Source organism: Diplotaxodon limnothrissa, linkage group LG13 (assembly GCF_057381915.1).
Source record: "Diplotaxodon limnothrissa isolate DT_005_m linkage group LG13, D_limnothrissa_male_GT1.1, whole genome shotgun sequence".
Lineage (NCBI taxonomy): Eukaryota > Metazoa > Chordata > Actinopteri > Cichliformes > Cichlidae > Diplotaxodon > Diplotaxodon limnothrissa.
Genome location: NC_140608.1, coordinates 14,112,222 through 14,127,041, shown reverse-complemented (window position 1 = coordinate 14,127,041; position 14,820 = coordinate 14,112,222). Strand labels below are relative to the sequence as shown.

The following is a 14,820-nucleotide window of genomic DNA, read 5'->3' as shown; positions in this document are numbered from 1 at the left end:
CTGTACTTGCAGGTTTCTCTGGCCACGTTTGCAATATTTGTTAGTGTGAGCAACGATAATGTGTTAACTGCTGAGAGAGCTTTTACTTCCATCTCTCTCTTCAACATCCTCCGAGCTCCTCTTGCCATGCTGCCCATGCTCATTGCTTCCATTGTACAAGTAAGTGAACAGAGCTACATCACGCACATGTATCAAGCCTGTGATAACATCAAACTTAACCTGTTCTTTGAATTTTCAGACAGCAGTGTCTAAGAAGCGCCTGGAGAAGTTTCTGGCAGGGGAAGACATCGACAGTGACATTGTGCGCCAAGACCCCAGTTTCAGTATGTTCACCATTAGAATTTGCACTTGTTCTACAGCTGAAGATTGAAGCTTAGTCACAGTTTTTATGTGTGCGGATCATCTGTTAAGCTCTGTCTTGGTCTGTGTTCATTTTTTAGATACTGCTGTGAGCGTATGTGATGGTTCCTTTGCTTGGGAAAAAGATGCAAAGCCTCTGCTGAAAGAGTATGTCTGTGTTGGTCATCAAAAAGTTACTAGTTAACTTAATTAACTGTGAGCTGTTGCTTCAGGCACTTTTTAAAAGTTTTTCCTGTCTGGCTAAATTCAAACTCAGGATATGTTTAAAAGTTCACACAAATTTTCGTTTTCAACATATGAAACATCATCTGTGTCCTAGTTTAAATTAAATGTAGGGTTTAAATGATTTGCAAATCACTGCGTGCTTTTTTTATCCAAATGGTACACTATGTTCCACACATTTATGAAACACAGTTGTATTTTTCCTACTGTTTTTACAGTAATGACCATATTTATTTTGTGTGTCCAGTGTGAATTTGGACATTGAGCCTGGTCGGTTGGTTGCCGTAGTGGGAGCTGTTGGGTCAGGAAAGTCGTCTCTTATGTCAGCCCTCCTTGGAGAGATGCACAGTACCAAAGGTTTTATCAACATTGGGGTAATGGCTTTTTCCCCGTTTGTATTTATCAGTGTGTGTTAAAAAAAAACATGCAAAATAAAACAAAAACAAACACATAAAATAAACAATAAAGCATAGAAGACTTTAACAATCACATTACAATATTTTTTTTTTTTAAGTATGCAATAATAAACATTAAAGGCTTTAGCTAACAAAGCAAAGATATAGAAGCAACAGCAAAAGCCTAATTCGTTCAAGGCAGTATTGATAATCTGGTCTAAACTCATCAGCATTGGTGGAGATTAATTCAGCCACAGCAGAATAAAGAAGTATATTTTTCTACAAATTGGGGCATTTTAGCACAGTTTTTGTGAAATTGAGACAGAGGATTTGCTGTGGCAACCCTTAAAAAAATTAGCCAAAAGAAGAATAAGAATTTTTGCTCAGCAAGGTTTCTAATTCATAAAATTAAATTCCAGTTTCTTTTTTGTCTTTTTATTACATAAGTGTCTTTACTCCAGCTTGGTGTGATCATTTTTTTTAGAAAGACAATGTAAAACAATGCTAAATCCACTGGGCAAGCCACCTGTTCAAAGAACAGTTTTATCCATATTGAAAAGGGAATAACTCAAATCATTTTACTCACAGAATAAACTAAGTTCAGTGGAGTTTTCTAACATTTCTAGTAAAAGAATTGATTTTTTTTCCCATCTAGCATGGTAGTGTTTGGTCTGGATGAAATTTTGTGAATGCCAGTTTTTTATGATAAGACATGAGTAATAGTCTATTTCTTTCCAGGGTTCTCTTGCTTTTGTGCCACAGCAAGCCTGGATCCAAAATGCTACTTTGAAGGATAATATCTTGTTTGGATCTCCACATGAGGAAGAGAACTTCAAAAAGGTCATACAGGCCTGTGCTCTTGCCCCTGACCTTGAGCTGCTGCCTGGAGGAGACCTCACTGAGATTGGAGAGAAAGTGAGTTACACTTTGAACGGTTCAGGTTTTTTGTTACACAAATATTTTTCCTCTATGCAAATACTGTGTATGGTCTTTATTGTAAACACATGTAAAATATTTGTTTCTTAAATACATGACAAAAAAGTAACAAAACAGAAGAGCTCTTCTGATTATAAAGGAAAGGCTAAAAGAGTGTGTCTCTTTTCCCCTCCTTTCTTCTCTTTTCAGGGTATCAATCTCTCAGGGGGTCAAAAGCAGCGTGTGAGCTTAGCCAGAGCAGTCTACAGTCAGGCTGATATCTATCTATTAGATGACCCTTTGTCTGCTGTGGACTCCCATGTAGGAAAGCATCTTTTTGAAAATGTAATTGGACCCAATGGATTACTTAAAGACAAGGTTTGTGCTTAAAAACATTTGATAATTATTTTACAGGAAAAAAGGGAGGAAAAAGGAAAAAAAAAACTTTCCCATTTCTCATTTAATTTCTTCTGATGAATCTTGACATGACATACTATCTGCCCAGGATATTCCAGCTGTTACTTGCATAGAAAACATGGTGTCTCATTTGTAGTATTTTACCTCATTTTACCCAGGACCAGAGCATTATGTAGAGGTTACAATAGGCTAAATATCACTAAATGACCAGGATAACTGAATAGCTAATAATGAAAGGTTAGGAATGAAAGCCACTTGGAAATAGAATTACAAGTTAGAAAATGTGTCTGTGAAGGTTCTCAGTCATCCAGGTCATCGTAGTCAAAGGAGCTTGCAGGGGATTAGAGGATCATCAGGGGGTCCTTTTGTCCCTCTGTGTGGGGATACTCCCACTAGGTTTATATCTGGGACTCTCCACCATTTGACCTTAGAACTGAAGAAGCTTCTCGGATGAGAGGTGAAACGTCTTCAAGCAACTTAAAGAAGTCCAGACGCTTTTCTTTGCAAGCTCCTTTGACAAGTTAGAAAATGTCACGGCTAGCAAGGCAAGCCATGTGGAGGTGAGATACGACCCAAAATGCAGGCACTGACTTAAATGAGAGTGAGCTTTATTTACACAATGACAATACAAACAGAAGTGGTGATGGCATGTGCAGAACCTAAAGGGAAACCTTTGGGAGGTAACACAAAGACCAACAAGCAGAGAAAACAGCACGGAGGAACACAGACAGACCAGTAAAAAGAAGGAGAAAACACAGGAGCAGTCAGGGAATGAGAAACAGGAGGGAGACACAGCTGGGGTTCATTATACATAACAAGACAAGGAGAAGCAAAACTAGACACATAGGACTGGGACTATCAAAATAAAACAGGAACTAAGAGACAATTCACAAAGATGCGGACTTGACATGGAGAGACAGACTGAAGGAACATGGCACATGGAACACAAGGAAGACAGTGACTTAAACTAGAAACCAGAATAACAAATAACATCAAGAGAACAAAACCACGAATAACCAATAATCTGGAAATAGAAATTAAACCCAAAACACTAGGAAACATGGCTTTATAAATGATTTTTAAATGATTAAACTAATTATTGTCAAGTCAGTCTGTGAACTGAATTATATTCTCTTTTTGATAAATACAACTTAATAATTTTTCATTTTTCTTTCTTTTTCTTTAATAATTACAATGTTTTTGTAAATCCTGTCAGTTCAGTATTTTTGTTATTGTTGAATTTATATTTAATTCTTCTAATAATTGTCTATTAAAAATCATTAAACTTTGGATATCTTTACTCTATTATTAATTACTATCTCATTTGAACTTTATTAGCGCCTGCTTTAAATTTAATTAATATGCTTTATTACTGCTTTTGCAACACTTCTCATCTGATAGTGAATTTATACTGGTTTTAAAGTCAGGCTGGGAGATATACAGTAGATGTGTTTATATACTTTATAAATATTAATATTTTCATTTATTAGATTGGTGAATGCACTTGAGTCTCATATATCTCTGACCATACAGACTCGTATCCTGGTGACTCATGGCATAAGCTTCCTGCCATACGTGGATGAAATAGTGGTTTTGGAGAATGGAGTCATTTCTGAAGTTGGATCCTATGAAAACCTTCGTGCCAGTGGAGGAACTTTTTCTAAGTTTCTCGACACATATGCCACTGAGCAGAGCAATCAGAGAAATTCAGAAACAGGTGATTACAACCTTTTCTTAGTATATTAGCAACATAATCTGCACACATTACATGTTTTGTTAGATGTAAAACCAAAACCGATGCTAAAATTATATAAGAATAAGAATAACTTTATTTATCCCGAGGGAAATTCTTTTGTCATGTACATGCTCAAAGCAGCAGGAGAGACAGAGGAACAGATGAATAAGATTTACAATATATACAATAAGAATAGTAGTATACAGTAATATACAGTAGGATAGTGAAAGGCATAGTATCAAATAACTCTAACAAAGTAATATATATAACTATATCCTGGAGAATAAATAACTTAACTATCTGTGCAGGCAATTCTAGAAAGTGACATAGTATTGTGCAATAGAATAAAGGGAGTAGCAGCGTATGATGAGGGGGATTAAACAAATATTCAATAAGGTACTGTTGGGTAATATTGCACGGTCTGAAAGGGAACATAATAGCATTGGTAATAGTCTCAGGATACCACTAATATGAATGAATTAAATTTCTTTTTGTCATCTTTTATGAATACTTTGTGTTGATGTTGTTCACATATTGACCCAAGACACCATAAATTACTGCCATATTTGTAAAACACCATGTATATTGTTCATTTAGGTGAGGGCCAGGATGCAGAAGACATTGAGCTCTTCCCAGGCGGAGACAATGCCCAACCTGACGGTGCTTCGGAGGACACTGTTTCTCTTACACTGGAGCAAGAAAACAGTATCCGCCGCAGCCAGCGCAATGGCAGGCAAGTTATAGATGAAACCAGGGAAACAGCTTGTTTCAAATACCATCTTTAGCAGAATGTCCATTTCATTTTTTTTTTTTTTTCATTTTTAGTGTCAGATTAAGAAGAAATAATTCCCTTACAAAATCTGCAAATGCTGATGAACCACAGAAAGGCCAGAAGCTTATAGAGAAGGAAACTATGGAAACAGGACAGGTAACAAAATGTTTTTGTACAACTAGCGCAAGATTACAACAAATGATAGCCTGTTTCCTGAGTGCCGTCTCGCGCTGATTTCCAGGTGAAGCTTGCAGTGTTCCTGCAGTACCTGCGAGCCATGGGCTGGGGATATTCTGCCATGGTTTTCCTGATTTACTTCATCCAGACCGCTGCTTTCACCGGTCAAAATCTGTGGTTGAGTGACTGGACCAGTGATTCTGTGGAGTACTACAACATGACATACCCTTCCTGGAAGAGGGACACAAGGGTGGGAGTGTTCGGAGCTCTTGGAGTGGCTCAGGGTAACTTAACAGTCGTTCGTTGTTCCTTTTTTTTATTTGCAAATATTTTCAGGTTCATGTAAGTTAACATTAAGCAACTTTATGTCTTAAAGTAAGGAAAATTCTGTACCCTGTTATTTAGGATCCACTCATTTTTAGAGCGCTATATAGATAACCTAAACTTCCAGTCTTTTTATTGTACTAGAGGACTTGTGCACTGTGTGCGTTAGGTCCTTTGTCACAGGGACCCATGCTGCAAAGTGCATAGGCACCTATAACTTTTTAGGTTAATAAGTAGAGACAATTATGAGGAATTTATTGATATACAGAATTCAGTTAAGCTATTTAATGATTAAACTCTGTTGGCCCATCTTAGCAAAATGGATTTCCAGCAATAATAGGAATTAGGCAAGACAAGGCAAGTTTATTTATATAGCACAATTCAACAACAAGGTAATAAAAAAAAGAAAAGAAAAAAAAAGCATGATTTAAAATTTATTAAAAAAAACAGTAGATAAAATCAGTAGTTAAAATGTAAGTTTTGAAATTTAAGCTTTAAAAGTGTGGATTTGGTGTTTTATTCAAATGCAGCTGAGAATAGGTGAGTCTTCAACCTGGATTTAAATAAACTGAGTGTTTCAGCTGATCTGAGGCTTTCTGGGAGTTTGTTCCAGATATATGGAGCATAAAAGCTGAATGCAGCTTCTCCGTGTCTGGTTCTGACTCTGGGAACTGATAAAAGACCGGATCCAGATGAGGGATCTGGAAGGTTCATACTGGGTCAGGAGGTCACTGATGTATTTTGGTCCTAAACTATTCAGAGCTTTATAGACCAGCATCAGAACTTTAAAGTCTATCCTCTGACGGACAGGCAGCTGGTGTAAAGACCTCAGAGCTGGACTGATGTGGTCCACTTTTTTGGTCTTAGTGAGGACTCGAGCAACAGAGTTCTGAATGAGCTGTAGTTGTCTGACTGATTTTTTTAGGCAGACCTGTAAAGATGCTGTTACAGTAATCAAGCCTACTAAAAATGAATGCATGGACTAGTTTTTCCAGGTCCTGTTGAGACAGATCTTTTATCCTTGAAATATTCTTGGGCGATCGTGGCTCAAGAGTTGGGAGTTCGCCTTGTAATTGGAAGGTTGTCGGTTCGAGCCCCGGCTTGGACAGTCTCGATCGTTGTGTCCTTGGGCAAGACACTTCACCCGTTGCCTAGTGGTGGTGGTCAGAGGGCCTGGTGGCGCCAGTGTCCGGCAGCCTCGCCTCTGTCAGTGCGCCCCAGGGTGGCTGTGGCTACAATGTAGCTTGCCATCACCAGTGTGTGAATGGGTGGATGACTGGATATGTAAAGCGCTTTGGGGTCCTTAGGGACTAGTAAAGCGCTATATAAATACAGGCCATTTACCATGATTTTGTTATTGTCTTAATGTGTTTTTCTAAGTTTTGGTCTGCATCCATTACTACACCCAAATTTCTCTCCTGGTTTGTGGTTTTTAGATGTATAGATTGAAGTTCTCTGGTGACCTGTAATCGTTTTTCTTTGGCACCAAAGACTATTACTTCAGTTTTGTTTTTGTTTAGCTGGAGAAAATTGTGGCACAACCAGTCATTAATTTCCTCAGTGCATTTACCAAGAGCCTGTACAGGGCCTCGGTCTCCTGGTGACATTGTGATATATATTTGTGTGTCATCTGCATAGCTGTGATAGTTTATTTTGTTGTTCTTTATCATCTGTGCCAGTGGGAGCATGTAAATGTTAAACAGAGGGGGTCCCAAGATGGAACCTTGGGGAACTCCACATGTGATACTTGTGGATACTTAGGGGAGATAGTAGAAAGATATGCTTGAAGAAGGTGGGTAGAAAGATAATTAAACTAGAGCAATGACATCAGTATGATGATGATGTCATGTGGAAAGTGGAAGTGTTGTACAACTAGGAGCCAAACATCCAGGAAGTAAAGAGATGATTAATTACAGTAATTTTTTAACTCACTATTACTAAATATAAAGGCTCAAGTTATCTTACTCACTGCAACATTAAGAGCAGCCTGAGACTGAGTTTATCACCAACAGTTATTTTATTTAAATGGAAAATAAATAAAGGGAGAGGGACGAGATGAGTGAAAAAATACAGAGTACAAAGGGAGGGAAAACATTTGTTATTTATTTGTTCTTTAACAGTATTTTATTTACACCTTTCAAAAGTGTTTTTTTCTTTTCATATGATATTAAAAAAAAAACAGTGTGTACATTTGACATGCAGCATATTTTATTTTAATATAAATAGAAATCTAATGGAAGAACAGTTGATATCAATATACCCCAGGAAGTTATTGAAATTATCATTGAATTGTCAATGCTGCCATGGATAACAATGAAATAGTGCTGGTTGCTCTATCATGTTGTAAACTGGGGACAAATTATATGTCAGAGTTACAGTGGGGCAAAAAAGTATTTAGTCAGCCACCGATTGTGCAAGTTCCCCCACCTAAAATGATGACAGAGGTCAGTAATTTGCACCAGAGGTACACTTCAACTGTGAGAGACAGAATGTGAAAAGAAAAAAAAAAAAAAAAAAAAAAAAAAAAAATCCATGAATCCACATGGTAGGATTTGTAAAGAATTTATTCGTAAATCAGGGTGGAAAATAAGTATTTGGTCAATAACAAAAATACAACTCAATACTTTGTAACATAACCTTTGTTGGCAATAACAGAGGTCAAACGTTTACTGTAGGTCTTTACCAGGTTTGCACACACAGTAGCTGGTATTTTGGCCCATTCCTCCATGCAGATCTTCTCGAGAGCAGTGATGTTTTGGGGCTGTCGCCGAGCAACACGGACTTTCAACTCCCGCCACAGATTTTCTATGGGGTTGAGGTCTGGAGACTGGCTAGGCCACTCAAAGACTTTCAAATGCTTCTTACGGAGCCACTCCTTTGTTGCCCGGGCGCTGTGTTTTGGATCATTGTCATGTTGGAAGACCCAGCCTCGTTTCATCTTCAAAGTTCTCACTGATGGAAGGAGGTTTTGGCTCAAAATCTCACGATACATGGCCCCATTCATTCTGTCCTTAACACGGATCAGTCGTCCTGTCCCCTTGGCAGAAAAACAGCCCCATAGCATGATGTTTCCACCCCCATGCTTCACAGTAGGTATGGTGTTCTTGGGATGCAACTCAGTATTCTTCTTCCTCCAAACACGACGAGTTGAGTTTATACCAAAAAGTTCTACTTTGGTTTCATCTGACCACATGACATTCTCCCAATCCTCTGCTGTATCATCCATGTGCTCTCTGGCAAACTTCAGACAGGCCTGGACATGCACTGGCTTCAGCAGCGGAACACGTCTGGCACTGCGGGATTTGATTCCCTGCCGTTGTAGTGTGTTATTGATGGTGACCTTTGTTACTTTGGTCCCAGCTCTCTGCAGGTCATTCACCAGGTCCCCCCGTGTGGTTCTGGGATCTTTGCTCACCGTTCTCATGATCATTTTGACCCCACGGGATGAGATCTTGCGTGGAGCCCCAGATCGAGGGAGATTATCAGTGGTCTTGTATGTCTTCCATTTTCTGATGATTGCTCCCACAGTTGATTTTTTCACACCAAGCTGCTTGCCTATTGTAGATTCACTCTTCCCAGTCTGGTGCAGGTCTACAATACTTTTCCTGGTGTCCTTCGAAAGCTCTTTGGTCTTGGCCATGGCGGAGTTTGGAGTCTGACTGTTTGAGGCTGTGGACAGGTGTCTTTTATACAGATGAGTTCAAACAGGTGCCATTCATACAGGTAACGAGTGGGGGACAGAAAAGCTTCTAACAAAAGACGTTACAGGTCTGTGAGAGCCAGAGATTTTCCTTGTTTGAGGTGACCAAATACTTATTTTTCACCCTGATTTACGAATAAATTCTTTACAAATCCTACCATGTGAATTCATGGATTTTTTTTTTCACATTCTGTCTCTCACAGTTGAAGTGTACCTCTGGTGCAAATTACTGACCTCTGTCATCATTTTAAGTGGGGGAACTTGCACAATCGGTGGCTGACTAAATACTTTTTTCCCCCCACTGTATATGTTTTATTCCAGCTGCTTTATATTGTAAATTAAGGACAAAGAATCAAGACTGTCAATTTGGACCTTGGTTCAGCTTGAACTCAGCTTTACATGCAGAGCATATATTGCTGATTGAACTATTTTTTCCCCATAAAAATAAGAATTGAATATGAAAAAAGTTAAATACAATTTCTTCTGTCATTATTGCCCTATTATTATTTTGTAATAATAATAACAGCCATTCTATATCAGTAGGCAGGGAAAAGCACACCTGAGTGTTACTGTAAGTTCAAGGTTCTGTCCACAGTGGATTTGTCTTTGTTAAAAATGTAGTTCTATTATTTAGAAACGTTCTTGTTTTTATTGCAGGCCTCTTTGTGTTCTTTGGCACACTGCTCCTAGCCAATGCTTCCATTGATGCATCTCGTATCCTGCATTCACGACTTCTTAACAACATCCTGCGAGTTCCTATGGTTTTCTTTGACACTACACCTATTGGAAGAGTGATCAACCGCTTTGCAAAGGTAGGGTCTTGTAGTTCACTTTTTAAGGATTCTTTTCATGAATTTTAATATTTATTTTATCTTCTTGTGGCTTGTATGATTACAAATACAAAGTATAACTAGTTTTTAATGTCATTTCTAAAATAACAGTGCTAAAAATTAAAAAACTAAACATTAAATTTAACATTAAAAAAGCTTTTATTTGTGTTTGCTGCAAGTTGTATATCTACTTGTATTATTTATTTTTTCCCCACTTTAGCTTAAATGTTTGAATACAACCCTAAATATTCTTAAAATTGTTAAAGTAAAGTAAAAGTAAGTATAATTTTATTTGTATAGCATCTTTCAAGATAAATATCACAAAGTGCTTCACAGAGAAGCTAAAACATAAAAACAAAAATCAAGCAAGTTTAGAAAGATGAGTTTTTAGCCGTTTTTTAAAAAGAGACCACTGAGTCCACAGATCTCAAGTTCAAAGGAAGAGAGTTCCACAGTCTGGGGGCCACAGTTACTAAAGCTCTGTCGCCCTTTGTTTTCAGCCTCGTATAATGGACAACCAGCAAGCCCTATCACATGACCTCAGGGACCTTCTGAGCATGTATAGATGTAAAAGATCACTGATATATGTTGGTGCTTTTCCATGCAGGGCCCTGAACGTCAGAGTCATAATCTTAATCTTAAAGTGAATTTAATAGGGAGCCAGTGCAGCTGGTTCAGCAGGCATGTGGCACGGGAGAACTTAGAAGTCTTGGTCAGAAGCTTTACAGCAGCGTTCTGAACAACTTACAGATGCTCCAAAGAAGCTTTCCATAGACAAGTGAACAAAGAATTACAGTACTCCAAACAAGATGAAACAAATGCATGTATGACAGTTTCCAGTTCTGAGTGTGATACAATGGGACTCAGCTTAGCAATATTTCTCAAGTGATAAAATCAGGAGTGGACCAGAGATTTAGCATGAATGTCCAAAGTCAGAGCTGAGTCAAAAGTTACACCAAGGTTCCTGATAAAAGGTTTGGCAAATGTAGAACGTGACCCTGAGTTTTCCATAACCCTAGGTACAAATTTTTTTAGGAGCACAAACAAGGACTTCAGTTTTCACCTCATTAAGTCGAAGAAAGTTATCAACCATCAAACCTCTAATGGAGTCCATGCACCTATGCAAAATCTGTAGCTTGGAAATGTAAAGAAACTGTTCGTTCTTTAAGTCTTTCTTTAAAGAGGCTTTCTTCCCAATTGCCTCCTCAAGTATACAGTTCAGTTAAATTTCATTTATCTAGTGCTGACACACAGTAACAGTCACTAAAGGTACATTATATTGTAATAGTAAAGATCTTACCACAATCGAGAAAAACCCCTCAAACAATCAGATGACTCCCTATGAGTCAGTACTTGGTGACAGTTGGAATGAAAAACGTCCTTTTAACAGGAAGAAACTTCTGGCAGAACTAGACTCAGAGACGCCGTCTGTTTGGGGGTGAAAGAAGGGAGACGAGTCAAAGACATAATGCGGAAGAGAGCCAGAGATTAATAATAATTAATAATTAAATGCAGAGTGGTGTATAAACACAACATATGAAATCAATATACTGATCAATTTTATTTTATTTTATTTACACAGTAGCAAATCAAAACAATTTGCTGTAATGCAGTAATATGGTTGTAGTGCTGTTGTCTCTGCTTGCTGCTGCTACTAAATTCAGCCACTTGTGGAAAAAGGGAAGAAGGAGCTAATTTCTCTTGTATCCTCAAATCCTACTTATAACAGCCAAAGGGTCTTAATGGACTAATAATTAATTATTAAATTATTAAGTCTTTAGAGTGGCTGTAAGACTATATTCTTTGACTCAGCTATAATCTTTGGAATAACTCAAAACTTTAAAAGTGTTTAGTCACTGAGGAACATCCATGACTTATCATTGACATTTTCTCCAATATCCTGACTTTAGCTTTTATAATTGACTTCATTCTTCTAGTATTATTTACACTTATAATTTTGCTAATTATGTACTTTTTATGTTTTTACATGTGCACTATAAATAAAATTGTCCTGTGACTTTAATAAATACTAACTCTCCAAATATTATCCCAAAGGACATTTTTACCATAGATGAGGCCATTCCTGCTTCCTTGCGCTCCTGCCTTCTGTGTCTGATGTCTGTACTGGGGACAGTATTTGTCATCTGCATGGCAACTCCTTTCTTTGCCATAGTTATCATTCCTCTGGCCCTGATCTATTTCTTTGTACAGGTAAGCTAAACAAGGTAAAGAAGATATGTAAAAAAAAGCTAACCTAACTTTCCTATAATATGACATGCAAACTGATTTTGTTTTGTCTTTCTCTCTACACCCAGCGCTTTTATATTGCCGCTTCAAGACAGCTGCGCCGGCTGGACTCGGTGTCTCGCTCACCGATATACTCTCACTTTGGTGAGACGGTGTCCGGCCTGTCAGTGATAAGAGCCTACAAGCATCAAGAAAGGTTTCTTAAACACAATGAAGTAACTATAGATGAGAACCTCAAAAGTATCTATCTGCGGATCGTGTCTGACAGGTCAGACATTGAACAGTGTACCAAATACAGATAAGCATGTGATGCTAAATGATGAGACCCTAAAATTTGTTTGTGTGCATATTTGTGGGGTTTGTTTTCTTGACAGATGGCTGGCCATACGTCTGGAGTTTGTTGGAAACCTGGTGGTGTTTTTTGCTGCTCTGTTTGCTGTCATTTCCAGAGATTCTATTGACAGTAATGTGGTTGGCCTATCTGTATCATATGCCCTTAATGTCAGTCACAAAAACACTCAGAATTTATCCTTATTTCATCAGTTTTTATATGTGTGATATTAATAAAATGCAGAAATAATGTAAACACAGACCTCTCTCCTGTTGGGGTTCTGCAGGTAACCCAGACCCTCAACTGGCTGGTGATGACGACCTCAGCGCTGGAGACCAATATTGTAGCTGTGGAGAGAGTGAACGAATACACTCAGCTTAAGAACGAGGCATGTAGAAATACTTTGTGAGCAACACATTATTTATCCATTCATCCATTCTCTTCAGTCTATCCTTATCTGGGTCACGGGGGTGCTGGAGCCTATCCCAGCTACCATAGGGTGTGTGGGTGCTAACTACCATGCTGCCATATGACATTATTTATATTTTGGTTGAATCAAAATCTACTGTTTTCTTAAATAGGACATGAATTTTAAGATTTCTACAGGCTGTGAGTTTATTGTAACTGTAACAGTTCAACAGGAATCTAATACGCTTGTGTGCGACATCAACTGCCGTGTTTGCTCACTGTACAGTGATAATACTTTTATTCCCAGCTGCTGTTTCTCCACTGTTTCTTAACATACTACCGATAATAGTTCAGATAATTGTCAAACAAACAGGATTTTGATGCAACAATTTAATTTTATGTTTCACTGACTTTTGATTTCACATGTTTGAACTCCACCTGTTATATTTGAGTTGGGTTGTTTATTCATAATGGCACCAGAGCTCCAATGATTAGCACATCCCATCATGCTGTTCATACTGAATTTAATCTGATTTAGAATATAACATTGCACATGTACACTTGGCCTTGATTGTTAATCTTGGTTGCATATTTTCATTTGAGTTATTTAATTTTTTACCAAGTGTGACGTCTTTTTAAGTTTTCTTTTTTCCTTTATTTTAGTGGTGTAATGTGTGCATGTCTGTATGTATGGCGTCTGTATAATTTTGTTTCTTATTTATCTTGGTTTGAATATTAACGCACAACATATAAAAGAGCTAACTTAGCTCAATTTGATAGCTTTTGTATTATATTACACATGCGTTCTGCTTCTTTTTCTGTTGTTACAGGCTGACTGGGTAACTGACACTCGACCTCCACAGATGTGGCCAGAGGCAGGAAGAGTGCATTTTGAGAACTACAAAGTCCGTTACAGACCTGAATTGGATTTAGTGCTGCATGGAATCACTTGTGACATCAACAGCACTGAGAAGGTGTGTGTGTGTGAGCGTGAGAGGGAGAGTCTCCATATATGTATAAAGTTCCTGTAAAAGTTATAGGTTTTACTGTATCTGATATCATATTCACCAAAGATACAAAAGCATGCACTGCTAAAAAAGAAAAAGAAAAAAATTGGATGGACATTAAATCATTGGGAAGATTTTTTCTCCCTCATTGAAAAATCCATAATATATAAAATTGTACCACTATTTTTTTAATTTAAAAGGTTAACTATTAACAACGTGTGCAAGCTTTCTGCTGGCTGACATTGGCCAACTGTATCTAAAATGTAGCTTCCAGATACAGACCTGCACATCATTTTTTATTTGAGTTTAGAAAAGCTATTATGTTGAAATTTGTAATTTGGACTTTGTGCTGTAAGACATTGACATTCTATTGTTTGGGGGGGTTTTTTTATGTTTTATAGACCAATCTATTAATCAATTACTCAAGAAAGATGCCACAGATCAATCTGTGTTGACAGTAATTACATATAATTAAACTGTAAAATAATGTGAACTATCAGTTTTTGTGTATTGTGTATTACTGTATATTATAATCAGCTGTGATATGTAAACATGTAACTAGTCTATGGGCAGTTGTTCCCAAACTTTTTTTTTTTGCTAGGCCGGAATATTCAGCATTGCTATCAATACATCCATCCATCCATCCATCTTCTTGTGCTTATCCAGGACCGATTCGCGGGGCCAGCAGCCTAAGCAGAGAAGCCCAGACCTCCCTCTACCTAGTCACCTCCTCTAGCTTATCCAGGGGAACACCAAGGCATTTCCAGGCCAGCCAAGAGATATAATCTCTCCATGGTTTCCTGGGTCTTTGCTTTCTTGCTGAGGACCATGGCCTCAGATTTGGAGGTGCTGATTTTCATTCCCACCGCTTCACACTCGGCTGCAAACTGTTCCAGTGCGAGCTGGAGGCCATTACCCGATGAAGCCAACAGAACCACATCATCTGCAAAAAGCAGAGATGAGATTCTGAGACCACCCAA

At 38.0% G+C, this 14,820-nt stretch overlaps 1 protein-coding gene across 2 annotated transcripts in view; it reads left to right on the top strand.

The window, feature by feature from the left end:
• Nucleotides 1-14,820, top strand: part of LOC146620001 (ATP-binding cassette sub-family C member 2-like) — a 42,684-nt gene that overhangs the window by 23,554 nt on the left and 4,310 nt on the right. For both annotated transcript variants that reach the window (XM_085369924.1, XM_085369925.1), the window contains 16 exons: nt 13-159; nt 239-323; nt 441-507; nt 830-956; nt 1,716-1,892; nt 2,103-2,270; nt 3,843-4,026; nt 4,642-4,777; nt 4,870-4,972; nt 5,058-5,277; nt 9,675-9,829; nt 11,903-12,058; nt 12,163-12,362; nt 12,469-12,595; nt 12,712-12,813; nt 13,664-13,807. In XM_085369924.1, the coding sequence (XP_085226050.1) occupies nt 13-159; nt 239-323; nt 441-507; nt 830-956; nt 1,716-1,892; nt 2,103-2,270; nt 3,843-4,026; nt 4,642-4,777; nt 4,870-4,972; nt 5,058-5,277; nt 9,675-9,829; nt 11,903-12,058; nt 12,163-12,362; nt 12,469-12,595; nt 12,712-12,813; nt 13,664-13,807 (2,298 nt within the window). The remainder of the gene's footprint in view (nt 1-12; nt 160-238; nt 324-440; nt 508-829; nt 957-1,715; nt 1,893-2,102; nt 2,271-3,842; nt 4,027-4,641; nt 4,778-4,869; nt 4,973-5,057; nt 5,278-9,674; nt 9,830-11,902; nt 12,059-12,162; nt 12,363-12,468; nt 12,596-12,711; nt 12,814-13,663; nt 13,808-14,820) is intronic.